Source organism: Petromyzon marinus, chromosome 6 (assembly GCF_048934315.1).
Source record: "Petromyzon marinus isolate PM22_M1 ecotype Great Lakes invasive population chromosome 6, UKy_Petmar_22M1.pri1.0, whole genome shotgun sequence".
NCBI lineage: Eukaryota > Metazoa > Chordata > Hyperoartia > Petromyzontiformes > Petromyzontidae > Petromyzon > Petromyzon marinus.
In genome coordinates, this window is record NC_133672.1 from 2097285 (window position 1) to 2114406 (window position 17122).

Consider the following 17122-nt stretch of genomic DNA (forward strand, 5'->3'; position numbering starts at 1 on the left):
AAAAGACACACGCACACGCAAATTAAACGAGTTGAACAAACGTACAATCCAAATCCAGAGGAAATATCCAAGATGTCAAAGAGTCTGGCCACTTGTGAACAAATGCCCGACGCAGTGCGAGTTGCAGTACGTTCGTCGTGCTGGCCCGAGTCGCCTTCTGAAGGGCAATCGTTCAGTGAAGCAGGTTTATTGAAGGCAGGGTCCTTGATCTACGAAGCCCTCGGACAATGAGGGCCTCTTGTCCCTCCGAGTGGCAATTACGAACACTGGAAGCTTAGCAGAGATAAGTTGCTCGACCACAAATTGCCGATGAAGGACGTAACATGCTCCGGTGTGGACAGCACGCGATTCTAAAGTACAATTATGGAGAGAGAGGGGAAAAAATGGAAAAACGCGATAAACCGTTGGCAAACATTCACAAGAGAGCTAAAGCAAAGCCACGTCCTGTATACGTTGTCAAGCTCAGGCATGCTCGGGGCAACCCCAACTGGCGAAGGATACAAATCTTACAATCACTTTACGTTGCCGTAGAGCATCATGGGTAAACATCAGTGGAACTCTGTTCTATCTCCCCACATTTAGATACAAAGTCTTAAGTGCATCAGCCCCTTGGCTTTCCCGACCAATATGATCACGCAGCATTTAAGAGAGCAATTTCGGGACAGGGGTTGACCTCATGTCTCGTGATCTGTCAGGCGGCTTGTTAAACGTATACATTACTGCTGGATTAACAGACGTAACGCTACGACACGAACATTGGCAAGTGTGGTCAGTGATTTGTTTTATTCATTGTGAAACTGCCTTACACGCTTACTGGCAGCTTAGAAGGGTTATAATACAATGTATACTTCCAACAAGCTCCATGTATATATTACATGCTTAGCACATTATGGTACTCCACTTGAGAATCGGTATAATCCTTTGCTACCTTGGCAAGAGTATCCTAAACTTCAATGTTATAAAATAATCTCGTCTGATGTAATTATTTGAGAACAAAAAAATAATTATCAAGTAAATGGCCCCAGCCTACCTCGGAGTGTCATTGTGAATTAAGTTAAGTTTTAGTACGAGTAGTCATTAAACCAACAGCAACATTGTCAATAACAAAAGTACACAACTGCTAAAATGCTTTAACACCAACATTCCCAATAGTTTGCAATTTTTTTGCAATGTTTTATTTTTTTGATGCTTAAGGTTTAATCCCCGTATTATTCATAGTTCCGATTAGTTCCTTAACAGAAACATTAAAAAACACCGGTCTTAATTAAAGGGTGGCATCGCCATGTGCCTATCTCTGTCATCGTCTTGTGACCGATCAAGGCAATACGAGTGCAAGTCACTAGAGAGCACACACTTTCAACTGATACAGAAGTGAATAAAAATGGTAAAATATATAACGTATTGTAACAACAAATGTAATTGTGCAACCCAGGAAGTCTTAGTGGCAAATTTCAAAATCAACTTATAGACATGCAGTTAATTTTAATAATTATATAGCTATAATGACACAACACAAGCTTGCAGTCTTAAGACACTAAATCAATTCAAATAAAATCCACAAGCCGGGAACTAACTCTGCTCCAGCGTGCGTTTCAAAGTGCAAACAGCGGGCTCGCAGCTCGTGAATGCTTTCATAAGTTGGGGGAAAAAATAACCATTCGCTGTTGGCCACTCCCAGCAATGGGAAATCCAGACTGGCTGTTTAGTCCAGCGGTGAAGAACCTACGGCCCGTGGGCCAGGCATTTAATACGGCCCAAGGCCACATGAGGCCAATCACACGTCATAATGGCCCACAAACAAAAATCACCGATCCCTGCATCTCAGCCACATTGAATTGGTTCTTAGGAGGGGATTCGTTTCGACCTGGCAACAACACTTATGTTTAGAATTGGAGCAGTTGCAGTCACTTTTGTCACTGCAAGGACCTCCACCCCCCCACCCTCCCAGTGACAGCAGCGACCAAGGCGAGTGTTAACGCATAGCCACCGTCAACAGTCTCTGAAAGTCCGATTAAGCCCTCGGTCAGGGAGAGGGACCCCACCACTGCTTTAGCCAGCTGGATTGAAGTTCAGTTCGTTAGATTAGGCGAGATTCGCGTGATACAAAAAAATACTATTCTTTGAAATGTTGCGAAGGAAACGGAGGATGTGGGCACGAGCAAGCAGTACGGGCAAAAAAGCAAAACAAGGTTTCAGAAAACCCGAGCTCAAGAGACAATCTGAAGCAGTTGGAGCGCATTATGGCTTTGGTTTGTCAGGGGTCCTCAAAACTGTATTAAGACGCGACCTTGTTACAAATCCATTAATCCACATATTCCAGTCAACCGGTGTAGCTTACTAATTATTCTTGCAATGGCAAGGACAACTCGAAACACACTGCAAAATTATAACACGATAAAGAAAGATGTGCACAGTTTAGAACAAAAAAAACTAATGACGAGTATGATTCTGATAGTCATGCAGTAATTATACATTGCGTAAATTCAGTGGAAACCGGTGAATCGAGAGTAAAACTGAGGTGACGTTGACAATCAGTGTATTCGACTACAATGGTAAACGCTGTGACACAGAAACGTTGAACAGAAGTTTGCAAATTCACTCGACATGCAACATTTGTAGATGGTCAAAAAGCTTTTAGTGTTTATTCAATGCAACGTAATAATCTATTTAATTTAAATACATTCCATCAGGCTGCTTCCTCATTTCGTGAATAATACCAATGTATTGCAGGTGGTCGACTTGGTCATCCCAGCTTGAACCGACTCGGACTGACTACGTATCGATTGCTTATGGTATTTTCACCACACCTGTGGAGGTACTTAGGAAGGAGTTGCAGTGGATATAAGCTTTATCTGCGACAAGGTTTAAACATTTCCCCATGTGCCAGGCCTGATCGATCACCCGAGCGACCTTGTTGGAGTGTGCATGCTTGAGACCAATCGTAAGCGCAAGCGTACAAGCTAAAGGCGACAGGCAGAAGAGAAGGCAGATGCTTACGATGCCACCACCTCAACGGGACGTTGCACCATTAATGCTCCCTCAGGTGTAGCACGGTGCACAAAATCAAGACGTCGGAGGCCCCTCATACTCTTGTGTCAGACTCGACGTAAGCCGGTCGGTCTCGAGGCTCTTAAAGTGGTCCAGGTGGTTCAATCAAAGGGGCCCGGCTGCAGTGGGCAACCTGTGCGGTGCGGTTCAGGCAGCTGGGAGCAGGGGCTTCAGCTGAAGTGGCGGCCGAGACGAGCCGACTTGTAGTCGACGCGCAGCTGTACGAAGGCGTGCAGCACGGAGCGGTCCAGCGCAGACAGCTGCTCCCCCGAGCACATCTGCTTGAGGTTGTCGGGCGCCACCACCAGCAGGTTGCACAGCGCATGCAGGCTGTTGAACAGCTGCAGCACCAGGGGAATCTGCACGTCGGGGCAAAAGGGACCGGCCGTGATATCGTCAAATGTCGACCGCCGTCATCATCGTGTGCGCGCTGAGAAACGATTTGTGGCAGCTTTGGACCAAATCCTTCTCTCAGCTCAGCGCAGGGAGACATTTTTGACTGTGATGAAGGAGGAAGAAAGAAAAATGAAAACGTATTGCAGATGTTGCTCCCAATATTTGCCATGACACCACCACGCGGCCATTGGGCTCAAAATCTGAAAAGTACTAATGAATGCAAACTTCCGAGTCCATAGGAAAAAGACCGTAGATGTTTGATTCACCAAACCCTAATCAGACAAATAAACTGCACATAGATGGTGACCAATTACTATTCACTGTTGAGGAAGGGCAACTTCACATTGCACTGTCGTCCACTCCCATCCTCTCCCCCTCCTCCATCACCCCTACATTCCCCACTGTTCCACCACGGCTGACATTGTCGAAAATTCCAGAAACCACGCTTATCCACACGAGAATATTGCAGTGGAGTAGTTTTGAGCATTTCAAAATAACGGGGGGTTCTTTCACAGATTTAACACTTCTGACGAGAGCACAAGGAGCTCACCTGGAACTCCTTGGCACACTTTTGGTACTCTGTGAGGTCGCAGATGGCCAGCATGCCGCCCGTAGAGTTGTACGTGAACTGCTGCTGGTGCTCGTAGATGAGACGGTGCAAGCGCAGCCCAAACTCCGTGAGCACCGTCTCCACGTTCTTGCCATCCATCGACTGGCGGATACGCTCCACCTGGCTTCGTACATACGCACACACCTTCACGCACGCCTGGGGTGTGGGGCGGGGGGGGGCGTGTGTGTGAAAGCACGAGCGTGTTACTTAGAACAAGCGCACACATCAGACAAGCAACAGCAGAACACACAAATACGTACACAAACATACAAGCACGTGCGTTATTATCGTTCACTCGGACAGATTACATGATGAAATGTGTCAACGAATAACCTAATAAAGATTACAAGGAAAGCATTGTATATTCAAATGTATGAGAGAGTACTAAAAGGCGATAGATTCTAACAGTGGGGCAACTCACGTTGGTGTACTGATTCTGGAATACGCTCTCGTCCTCCGGTTTGAAGTCCGTCTTTTTTTGCTCCGTATTGAGGATCTGCTTTGTCTGGCCAAGCATGCAGTTTAGCGTCCTGTTGGTACAAAACACAGCATGCCCAAGCCACAATGCATGCTGTATCTGATTGCTAGTGACTGCGGTACACATTACAAGGATTATTTCTTATAGTTCCATTACAGAAGAGGTAAAACATTCAATAACAATGCAGTTAACTGAAAGTACAGCTATTAATTTCACACGTGTGCCTTTGGACTTGAAAGGTACTGGGAGTGCCTTTAAGTCACCCAAAGATACAGGGTGCTTCAAAAAAGTGTTAACACTTCAGAGAATTTGCAACAACACCACAAGAAATGTGCTGCTGCCTCCGGGCTCTGGAGACCACCTGGAGAAGATTCCAGGCATGTGTTGACAATGATGGCGAACAAGTGGATACTGACTTTTTTTTAAAGCTGTTAACATACATTTGTTATCATGTTACAGTGTATTATGCGTTATTTTTCCATTTTTTAAGCACCCTGCATTTCCTCCGAGTTTAAAAAGTCATGGGAAGCCCATACGTGTAGCTCACCGGTCGATGCCATTGTCTAGTTTCAGCTCCATCTGCTCAATGACTTCCTTTTTCTTCTGCAGGCACTCGGTCAGCTTGGGAGAGGCACTGCAGGCAAAGGAATTGTTTCTACGTTAAAACCAAAACACAATAAATGGGCAGATAAAAAAAATCACTCTTTGAAAACGCGAAAAAAATAACTTATACCAGTCTGAAGCGTGACGTATTTCAAAGTCCCACATATTTCTCTAAATTACACAATAAAGGCAAACAATGGTAGCCTAATTAAATACGATGTTATCATACTATAACAGTTCTCTGCATTGCATCGTGTCAAAAAAGCAAGACGTCACCACATGTGGCATGAAGCAAACCGTTCCATGGCACAATGAGCACGGACGACGACAAAGACTTTCTCAGCTAAAGATTATTACTGCTCGACTCAAGACCCAAGTAACCAACTCTGTGCGAGTGCTTCACAGCGCCACGCACTCTTGACCCCCGATGCCGCGCACCGTCCAAGGCCCGGCCTGGAACCAAAAAACGCAGACCTGACGAGGGGCATGAGGTGGTCGCTGAACTGCTTGTCGAAGAGGTGGAAGACAGTATTGGCCTGCTGCACGACGTCAAGGAAGTACAGGTTGGCGTTCTTCGCATCGGGTGACGGGATTGCTGGTGGAAATACAATACTAATAATTAAATACTTCTCCGCATCGAAACACATTAGGGATATGTGCATGCACAGCCCTCTGTCAATCCGCTGTTGGATAAGGTTTTCCTCTTGCTGCGTTGATCATGGGGGTTATTTGAACATACTTTACTACGCTGTTCAGAGAGGGCTGAAGGGGGTGAGAGCGTGTAAGTACAGTACAACTGTTGCTTTTTCTGCATGGCCCACCAAATAGCCGCACGGGCTGTAAGTGATTGGGAGTATATAAATTACACGTACTTTAAATATGTAATTTAATGACATTTGTAAGTTACACACTCATATAAGTAATCGGTAAATTGTATGTAAACTACACGAGATGCAGCTAATTCGCAACCACATTACTCTAGGAATTTCAATGTATTTTGCCGATCTGCGCGGCTATTAAAACTGGCTGTGCATGGTCGTTACGCATCCAAAAACTCTCCAGGCTCAACCCGGCCTAGCTTCTGAGTTCCCACACGAACGGTCATATCCTGGCTAACGTGGCTAATGGGGGCCTGGAAATTGAGCATAAAACACCAGCGCGTCTTGTCGATGCATCGCAACGTTAACCGCTATTGGGTGTGCAGGGGCGTGGGTGTCGCACCCGAGAGGCCGAGCTCCAGGGCGTAGTCAATGTGCTCCACGCACAAGAAGTCTACAAGGATGTAGAAAATCTTCACAGCATTCTTCGGGAGATCCGATTGGTCCGACAGCTGGGTTCAGAAAGGCATCACAAATGTATGTAAAAACATTTAAAAAACTGTTGTTTTGACTCCTTTTCGTGGATCAATAGCAAGTTTATCAAAACATATTTACAAGGTTGATGCTTTATAATTATAACAAAATCATAATTTACAGCATTTTGTCCATCCATTGCTGGATTAAGGCCTTCCTACACCACGTTGGTGCTGGGGGTTTGTCTTACCATATTGGTCAATGCGGGGATTTGTGAAGTGTTTTATATTAAAAAGTATCATCAACATTTGGGCCAGTTAACGTGCTTGCCAGAGGCACCCAAATGCCTTTCCCTCGTGCCAAGTAAGGCAGCCAAATAGTGGGCGGCAGAGCTGACGCGCAAGTAGCACCAGGCACTGGAGGCCTCACCTTGTGACACCTCTCGAAGGCCGTCTTGGTCTCCTGCAGCAGCGTGACCACCACCTCCTGGGAGAGGAAGGTCTCGCCGTGGGTCTCGATCACCGTGCCCAGCGGCAGGTTGGTGCGCTGTCGAATTCGCTCCTTTAGGTCCTGGATCCTTGGAGGGCATCATGCGCATGCACAGTCCTCTTGTCAATCCACTGCTGGATGAGGGCTCCCCCACCCCCCCCCCCCCCCCCATTGCAGGGAAGGTCGTTGGGTCATTTTACCATACTTCACCGCACTGGTCAGCTAAGATTCGCATTGCGCAAAACCCAGCAATTTAATCTGCATTACACAACACTCAGCATAAATGCCTCGGCAACTCAACGTCCCTTACAATCGCATCTCATCTCGACCATTTCAATGCCCTGCTGAAGTCAAGCCTGTGTGGCAGAAGGTACACCTAGCACAAGGCCAGTGAATTGGCAGCATCGATCTGCCTCACCACTACCTACCAAGGCAGTGACTACGTGTGAAGTGCCGCAGCAGGCTGTGGGTGGGTGACCTTACCCCCCAGTGACAATAGGCCGCTTGTGGTGGCCCTTGCCATCGTAGAATCGCTGCAGCACGGTGGCACTACGGCTCTTCAGGTAGCTGACCTCCACCTCGATGTAGCTCTCCAGGTAGTGTTGGAACACGGCCTTGGTCAGCTTGGCCAGGTATGCGTGCGGCTCCGTGCCCAGGTCCAGCTCCGCCAGCCGGTGTGACAGGCCTGCCGTGCTGCGGCGAGCACACCAGCGCACGCACACACAGATTCCCAGCTGTTGGGGCTGTTAAGGCGAGCGCTATTTGTGAACACTCATCAAGACGACACCCAATGACAAATTTCCCGGAATGTGCCCAATCTCGTAAAATCTCGGAAGCCTAGCAGGGTTGAGCATGGGTTTAGTGCCTGGATTGGCTGCTGCGCGACTATGTTGTGGGCAGAGAGCAGTGCAGCAAAATGAAGTGTTGTACTTTATTTTGCTCCCACTTCTACGCTACACCTCTTTACCAACCCATGGTCAATTAATCCTCATGGCCGGCATGGTGTGGTGGAGGCCGTCATCCAGAAGTCGATTGACATTGAGCCGCATATGTACACTGAGACCAACATCCTACGAGGGGCCTTATTTAGCCAGCACCATGCTCAACTTGACTACCTTTGACTTGGCACTGCCCATGGCTACCTTGTAAGTGCTGTATTGTGCCAACATCATTGCCATCCTCAAAGCCGCTTTTTGCTCCAGTTATGAATTTGCTGGGGGTATTCGCAACTTACCGCGAGTACAGGTCATACAGTTTGGTGAGGTACTGCTCTGCATCGGCCTTCCGGCACTCCTCGAGCCTCTCTCGCACATAAGTCTGCATGCAAAACACAACAATAATCATAATTTACATTCCTTTATCAAACTACTGCTGGATGAAGGCCTCCCCGCACCATATGAGTAACTGGGGTTGTGTAACGATACTCCATCATACAGGTCAATGTGGGTTGGTGAAGGGGAAGGTCAGGATCCGTTCAGATATCACCCAGAACTCATGTTAGCCAAGTCCGGGAATCAAACTCAAGTTGCTAGGTTTATAGCTATGCATCCCTGCTCGACTCCCATGACGGACATGGCATGGGGAGACCTCCATCCAGCAGTGGATTGAAAGGTAATTAAATTACTCTAAATAGATATAAGTCGTGACATCTTATGATCACGTTCGTGATTAGACACATGGGACCACCACCATTTTCAAAACGGACCCAGCAGTAACGTAAACAAAGGGAGCTGAACAGGACATAACCTCACCGTATCGTCAGTATCAGTCACATACCTGTTCACATGTGGAATGCTATATACATGTACAATAATATTATATGCCGCTTATAATTAATTTCATGCCAAAAGTAATTAAGCTCAAGCACTCAAGGGCTACCCAGGCCCAGCTTTTACCAACAACCGATGAAGAGACGCGTAATGGAGTTTTTTTTTTGGGTTAGATTGCGTAACTAAAAATGTGTCGTGCAACCCACCACCACCCGACACAGCCAATGACGTGATCCAACCCAAAAAAATCCTCCTTCATTATAAATAATATTGCTCACGAAAAGCCTAAGCCTACGCGTTAAACTAAAGGGACGCGTGTAACAGCAGCGACGGGGGGGGGGGGGGGGGGGGGGTTGTCGTCACCTGCAGCTTCAGCTCGTAGATGTTCTGCACGAGGCGGGCCATGACGCTCTCGGGCGAGGAGAACACCTCACCCACCTGCTTGTTGACCCGCTGGCACAGCTGGGCGGCGTCTTCAAAGACGTCCGCACGCAGGTATGCGCTCTGCAGCCCAAGAGCAGCCAGTTAATTAATCAGTGTATGTAAAAACCAGCTGAGTTTTCTGGAAATGAATCAGGGAGATTAACATCTACCAACAGAGATTGGACAAATATGAAAAAGTGCTGCTTCTTCTGAAAGAAGTTGCAACCCTCTCGGCCAAAGATGCCTAAGTGAGAAGGGTTTTATATGAAGTACAATAAAAGGGCCAAAACAACAATAATCCACGACAATGTTAATGTTATACCATTAAAAACACAACATTATTTATGGCTATGTCAACCGGCACAGTGTACCCGATTCACTTTGCAAAGAAGGCTAAAGAATAAACATGATGGAAATCATTATGAATAAAGACCATCCACTTGAATACAAAACCATGTGTAGCAGGCTATACAATTATTCCAGTGGAGAGTTTGAGCATGGGCTGTCCAGCAATGTTTAATTTTGAAGCTCAAAAACCACCAACTACCAAATGAAGACCAATGTCTATTAAATTTTCCTTGATATTACACGTTACAATTCACATTTTCTTTTTTTATTGAAATGATAAGTTTTGTAATTGTCACGTTAAAATCCCTTACCTCCTGGCATTGCTTGATGTAGACGTCCACACAATGAGAGTACCCCTAGAACGATAACATTATGTTAGCAGCACCCTCGACTCGTGTGACCTGTGGAATTGAAAACAGCAGCAGGTGAGTGGGATGGCAGAAACTACGACCGGGCCTCTGTCCGACCTTGAAATGCAGCAGCACGGAAGCAACCTCGCGCATACGCCCGATGTCTGAGTTGCGCTGAGCTGTCGTGAACTCCTGGATCAGCTGACACTCCATGTCGTGGTACTTGCCTGCGTGCACACGGGCGCGCGCGCATGAGCACACGCACAATCATCAATACATTGAGCGAGAGAAGCGGTGCATCGCTGCTTGTTGTTACGGCGCGCAACTCACTCACGCCATCGCGTCGTAGCGCATACGTGGTTTGAACGTGCTGACAATGTACGAAAGGGGGGGGATGGAAATGTATCCAAAATGCATGATAGGGACAGAATTTCTTGACATTGCATGAAGGAATACATTAGCTGTGGGGACACTTGTACGGGAACATTATACAGTTTGTCAACGTGGATTATTGGGACCTAGATAATGGGTTGATATACATTGGAAAATGTGGAAACAGGAACGTAATAATGTTTCTTCAAAATCAAAAACATTCTTGAAACACAAACCTATTGGCTCTATAAACAAAAGTATTATCCATTCGTAGAACATATCGTGAGACTAATTGAGAATCCACTCATTAAAAAACATTTCCAGATTTACTTACTCGCAATCCGTGATTTTACTGCCGAAAACCTGTTGAGGAAAATAAAGAAACATGAGTGTGGGGCATCTATAATAACTAAATATAATGGAGTGAACGCAAGGTCACTTCTAGTGACCATGAGCTATTTACAGCAGATACTCAAAAGCAAAGCAGCGGGCAAGGCAGGCATACGTTACCTGTCAAAGGGTAGCTCCTGAGCAATCAGATGAAGCTTCTGAATGATGTCAGCAGCTTCTTGAATCTGAAATACAAAAGTACCCATCAAGCAGGTCAAAAGTCATACCAAAACACAGCTTTGCACGCTTAAAATAGCAGCTTAACACTCAGTCCCCAGCCACCTCCATGGGCCAAGTCTGATGCAGGGTAGGTAAAACAATTCCCACAGAATCATTATCCAGGGTCGCTTGGATTGTAGTACCAGCTTTGCCGAGTCAACGCCACGCATGTCCCTCACCTTGCTGGGATCGGTGAAGACTTCAGACGTAAGGTTTCCCTCCAGGAACTCATTGAAGTAGCGCATGAGCTTCTGCGCCTCGACAGCACGCTGCCGGGGCGTGTTAACGCCCTCCAGCTGGTCGCCCAGGTGGCACACCTTGGTGGCCACATAACTGATGTGCTCGTCCAGCTCCTGGAAGTGCTGAAATGCGACCTGGGGAGAGTGGTGGGGATAGCAGGGGGGCATATGCTCATCAATCATGGGCTAGCGTTAATGTTACAAAGAAAACATTGTGAAAGTTAGAATTGCGATTGAGAATCAATTTGATGATTATGGCCAAGGTTAAGGTTAAGGTTTTTGGAAAAGCCATATTAATACAAGGGCTTATCACTGTTCGTCGGTTAAAATGTGTGTCAATGTCAGGTTTGGTGGCATTATCAAGTATATATTAATATCAAGCTTGGTGTTAGTGTGCTCTCCACTCTGGCATCTAAGGTAATCAGTCGAACACTCAGTCTACCCCTACTCAATGGAAAGTCGCTTTTTTCTTTGCAGCTGCCCCAGTCTGGAATTAGATCCCTCCAGTAATTTGCATTCATTCCCTCACCCTGTTCAAGTCCATGCTGAAAACCTTTCAATCAAAACATCATCAATGATGCCTTACCAAACCAACATCTCACAACTCTGTCCTGTCATCTACAATCCCACAACTCTATCCACAGTAAAAAAGAAATGACATTTCTGCTGCCGGTCACCCGAAAAAAAACATGAGCAGTTGTGTCTTGAGATGCAGCTGCATTTTAGATACTTTCGTTTATATGAAGAGGAGATTGATACCGATTGTTGTGCTTGGGTTCAGAAGCCCACCTGGTTTCCCTTCTGCAGCTCCTGCACCTTGCGCGCGTATTCTTTAGCCTCCTTCTGGCATGAGGCCTCCAGCTTCTCGACGCGCCGCTGAATGCGCTCGTCCAGGATCTTGAGCTCCTGGATGTGGCCCACAAACTCCTCCAGAAGTCTGCGCGCCACCACAACGTGTCCAAACAGGATCATTCCATCGTCGCACTCGGTACGGTACTATTATGCTAGCTGCGCTGGTCGCTTCCAATTAATTTCCAACTGCATACATTGCATTGACTTATCACACCTGTAATGAGTGGTCATAAGGTTTTTGAATATTGAGACACTAAACGTTTTTTGTTTAGTCATACGATAAGTGCAGCGAAAAAAGTGTGGTCTATGTTCCAGTGTTGCCGTAACAGTAAAACAGCTTGCAAGGCTTTAGATTGTGCAGTTAAATTTTTATTTAAAGCTTTCGTGACTGCAGGAATTCATATTCTTGGTTCTTTCGGTAAAGTCACGTAGAAGGGAAACAATAAAGTAATAAAAATATAAAAAAACAATAAAATTCTCACGATGTTTCGACTGCAACACAAGCAAAACCTTAATCCAAGTGAAACGTCGTGAGAATTTTATTGTTTTTTATATTTTTATTATTTTATTGTTTCCCTTCTACGTGACTTTACCGAAAGAACCAAGAATATTGTGCAGTTTGTTTACTAGTTTTTCTCAAGCTGGGCTAACAGAACCGTGCAATGTTAGATGATAATCAGCATTTGTGTCAGTCCATCTGGTGTATCTGTTATTTTAAATGTAGCATTAGAGTTAAGTCTGTACACACACCGAGATTGCAAAAGAACAATGAATTGGCAACGTTTCATATCGATGACCTTCGTTAGATTCAAGGTCAGATGATTGGGCTCTGTGGCTTTGTGCTTGTGCATGAGTCTGTGAAAATCAATGTATTTGGGTTATTCTAAGGCTAAGTGAAAAGGGATTATTTCAACATCAATGCATTCTGGGTCAACATTGTAATGAGAAACTGAACTGATTGACAAAACTGGCTTGAGGCATCTGGTAGTTGAAAGGCTAAGAAAGTCTGTCAATAATTTAAATAAAAATACACTTCTAACAAGCCCTGTCTTTGCTAGCCATTGCTAAATACAGGCGATTTTTACTTCAGTTACAAACTTTGGCCAGTCTAATGTAAACACATCTGCCTGCGATCAATACACATGTTCAGGTTTCAGAAATAATGTGGCTAGGCTATGGACAATCTATATACCTTGTCCATATCCACATTCAGGCACGTTAGGTTACTATGTTAAAGTATTATCAGGCACTTAAACCATAAATTACAAGAAAGCTGAGAAGTTACGTCAGATGCATGATGTAAAAGTAGTTTCAAGTTACCAAGTTTATTTTACTTATTTTGTCAAGAGACCAGGACAGTCTCATTTCCAAGCATGACTTGGGTAACCAAAAATGACAAAAGCACAAGATATAAGATTGTGGAGACGTTTGAGTAATGTACCTATCATTCCATTTTTGGTACATCACAACTGTTAAAAAAATTATTATTATAATAAATGTCTTTCATCTTAGAGTAAATCATTCAATACCCATTGAGGAATTTGCATGTTGGGGTCAGTGTGTAGATTAAAAGTAACAGGCCCATGGGTTGACCTCCAATGAGACAGAGACCTTTAATATCGACTATTGGCCATCAAATATATCCATACTGATCAATTTCACACATGCAGTGCAGTTGTGAGAATGCTTTTGAACAGACACAATCAGTGGAACGAGTGATGAATAACTAATGACGATGTCAGTTATTTGTTTAATGTGCCATGTCCTACGGAAGTGTTCGTGAACTTCATCTTGCGAGCAATGCACAAATATCACCATTGAAATACCTGAATGGGCTTTGGATAGCATGTGGGATCTGTCAGGTAAACTGGCTGCCAAAGTTAATTCCCAAGGCTCTTAATGAGCCGACAACAGCAAGTAATCCCACATGACTCCCAGTCACAAGTGGTGAAATTACACTACCATTTTTCTATTACAGCGATTTGCAACAACCAGTGTTCTACCTTATAATAGATTTTTTAAAATAATGCTGGTAACTTCTTGCCTCTGGCAATGAGATGGGTCCATCTGTCGAGTTCCAGCTAAGATGATATTTCCTTGGCTGTGAGCAGCCAAGGAAATATGTAGAAGGTACGAGTATTAAAACGATGCGGTCGCCCAGTCTTCCCCAACCGTACCCCCTCGGGTCGAATCCATCCACGCCCCCTTTGGTGCCGCCCCCGGGAGTCCTCCAAGCCAGCCGCTCGATGTACTCGTCCACGTCAAAGGGTTCCTGTACGATAGTCATCAGTTGCAGTCAAGATTTCTTATCGCAGCACTTGCCAAATCTCGATACCCATGACTCAACAAGAATGGGCTTTCCAAGCCAGCTAATCATTTTAAATTGTAAGGGTGGAGCGATACATCAATTCACATCTATCCCTATGCTCATGATACATCCATCAAATTGTGTGTAAGAATCAATGTTTTTCAATTCAGATGTGGTAAAGGGTTTCTGTATTACAAACCCTGCCGTCACTAGAGATGCTGCCATTTTCCAAAAAGTTATTTAAAAAGGTAACATTCTTGGATCCAATTTGCAATCCTGGATTGAGGCACTTACGACTCTGAATTGGAATAATTCACAAGTTCATGAAATTCTGGGGGGGGGGGCGTAAATCATTCTACCCATGACAAACTGTTATGCACCGTACAGCCCATTTGCAAGTTTATACATGAACAAAGAACACTGTTCACTACATATTACATGTTTGTTAGCAGACACAAAAACCTAAGACCGATGGGGGTTAAAACTCAAGATCACTAGACAGTTGACACTAATTGGTTGTGCCCGAGACGTTCACTTGATAAGTGTAATCATTTGTAATAAAACAAATAAAATCAACGGCATATTATTGCAGTGTTAGGATGTGCTCGTAATTGATGGAAGAAGCAGTTTGGCTGGTTGCTCACGACTGTATCGCACACTGGTTAATATTCTAGATTTGAAGCTTTCGTGACTGCAAGGATTCATACTCTTTGGTTTAATTCGGTAAAGTCACGTAGATAAAATAAAACAAAATAATTAAATCACGGCGTTTCGGCCACAACACAAGTAGCCTTCTTCAGGTGAAGAGACAAGACTGTCCAGAAGACAGCGCTCGAGTGAGCATTGCCAAGCTCGGACGGTGCCTTTTAAGCTGTGGGAGGAATTACCATATGAATTAGCGTGTTAATAGGGGCACATGCCTCGGAACGGAGGAGGGGGGTGGGGGGGTGAAAAAGAAAAGAGGAGCGTCAAGGTGCGCTGTTCTGTCCTGTGTTGCTTTATAACTATGCTATGAACTGGACTACTATGCAATATAACATTATACCATATTGTTTTGCTGGTGGTCACTAGGATGAGGCTCCGCTGGCCAGGATACTGACTCACGATTGGGAACTCCGTTGCTCTACCAAATGACTCTGAGAACAACATGTATGGCCCATTATAAACAACCGCCCTGTGTTGTTTTGCCGTCAGCTTTGTTCGCGTTTCGACAGCAGCTCACGCCTGAAATCGGCACCGGAGGACCTTGCCTTACATGACAAGAGTAACGTGTTCAATCAACTGTTTTGGAACAGGAGCAAGCCAGTAAAACCCGATCGCTTTTGGAGGCAATAGGTTTGAAGGATCACGTAGATGTGTGTACCAGGGGGGAAAGTGTTTACAGGACACGCCCTTGACTTATCACCGGGTGAAATCTTATGTCAAACAAAAGTCAAAATGCCAAAGGTGCTGTCGGCTGTGTAAACGGTTTGAAGCATGGTCAGTGTCCCTTTAAAATCGCGGCCAGACAGAATTACGTCGTGGCGTTCCCGTAGAGGTTACTGCATTTTCTTTGCGTTTAAATTGTTGTTGTCCTTCCCCGCACCTTCAATGAGTACGATTGCCTACGTACGGTGCGAAAGAAGTTCAACATACAGTACATGCATTTAAAGGTGCCGGAGTAACCGTATCTTAAAAAAAATATTTTTCAACAGCAAAGCATATACAAACTAGTCTGCGACTCCCATCCTTGGCGTGCATCTACAACATAAGAGCTAAATGTGGCTTTTGTGGATAATACAGTACCGTACATTACGACTATCTTGACGATGAGGGGCTCTTTTGGATATAAACATTACTTTAAACCGTTATAAAATAGCGCAATCCGTGCACGCCTGCCATTTTAGCCGAAATTATCTCGCGCAGTCAGTCGTTTAACGACTCGTGAATAATGTTTTAAACAGTTTCCTTTAAATCGCGGTGCGGGGGCCGCCTCGCCCACCCACCCACCGCCTGCGAGGAGCCCGCCCACCTTTTCCGGCCGAGCGGGCCCAGGCAAGGGGGTAGGCTTCGGGCCTACTCACCTCGAACAGGTCCGGCGTCGCCATCCTCACTCGCAAACACAGATGCTGATCACCGCAGCGCGTCCTCCTTAGTGAACCTCGCGGGCAGTCACCGCGCCGGAGTGGCGCATTATCCTAATTAAACTCAAGCTTTCGTCAACGATTACAAAGCTTGTTTTTCCACCCCTATAGGAATCAAACCGGAGGTACAGTAGGGGTGAATCGATTCATCTTAACAGCGCTATTTGGAATCGATTAATTTTTTTATGGTTTTCTATTTACATTACTTTACCGAAAGAACCAAGATTATTTCAGTTTCAGTTTTTTTATTTCAGTTTATTTCTTTTGGTATAGCCCTGTGAGCCATTCTGCTCTTGAATCGGGTGCAACCACAACAAACAAAAACACGAACAAGATAAACATCTTAAAGTGACTATGTGACTGTGCAAACAGAAAATCCATTTTTAAAAAAACAGCAAAATATTCCTGAAAAAACCACCGTACACCAACGCTGTGTGCAAAAAAATCCCAGTGGGATGCAAGTCAAACAACAACAACCACAAGACAACTTAGATGAAGGCCATCGGTCTAACTCCGTACTACAACAAAGCAAACATGTCCAAACCAAATTTTTTTTCGAAATAACCAAAAAATAAATCCATAATTGTAACGTAACAGTGATCATAAAAAAATGTGACCGAATTTTTTACAATAAACTACATGAATAACATGTAACACCAAATCCTCGAGCCATAGCTGGCTGCATGAGTTACTCCACAACAGAAGCATCAGTGCCGGTGGTGCCATGTTCCTGGCAGTGGTTGTCAATCCACTGCTGGATGAGGGCTTCTCCACGCCCACGCAGCGTTATTTGACCTTATTTGCGGCACGCTG

The 17122-nt window shown here is 45.1% G+C and overlaps 1 protein-coding gene across 1 annotated transcript; it reads right to left on the reverse strand.

Annotated features, from left to right (window-relative positions):
* Positions 1–764: 764 nt before the first annotated feature.
* On the reverse strand, positions 765–16834 carry EXOC5 (exocyst complex component 5). The gene is made up of 18 exons (XM_032948412.2): positions 16250–16834; positions 14056–14150; positions 11816–11963; positions 10967–11161; positions 10689–10753; positions 10513–10541; positions 9924–10033; positions 9768–9812; positions 9049–9189; positions 8151–8233; positions 7400–7609; positions 6857–7004; positions 6357–6465; positions 5610–5730; positions 5080–5166; positions 4476–4584; positions 3995–4210; positions 765–3407 (listed from the first exon to the last, which is right to left on the reverse strand). The coding sequence occupies exons 1-18, from the start codon at positions 16271–16273 to the stop codon at positions 3219–3221; spliced, it is 2124 nt and encodes a 707-aa protein (XP_032804303.1). The 5' UTR covers positions 16274–16834; the 3' UTR covers positions 765–3218.
* Between the last annotated feature and the right edge of the window lie 288 nt (positions 16835–17122).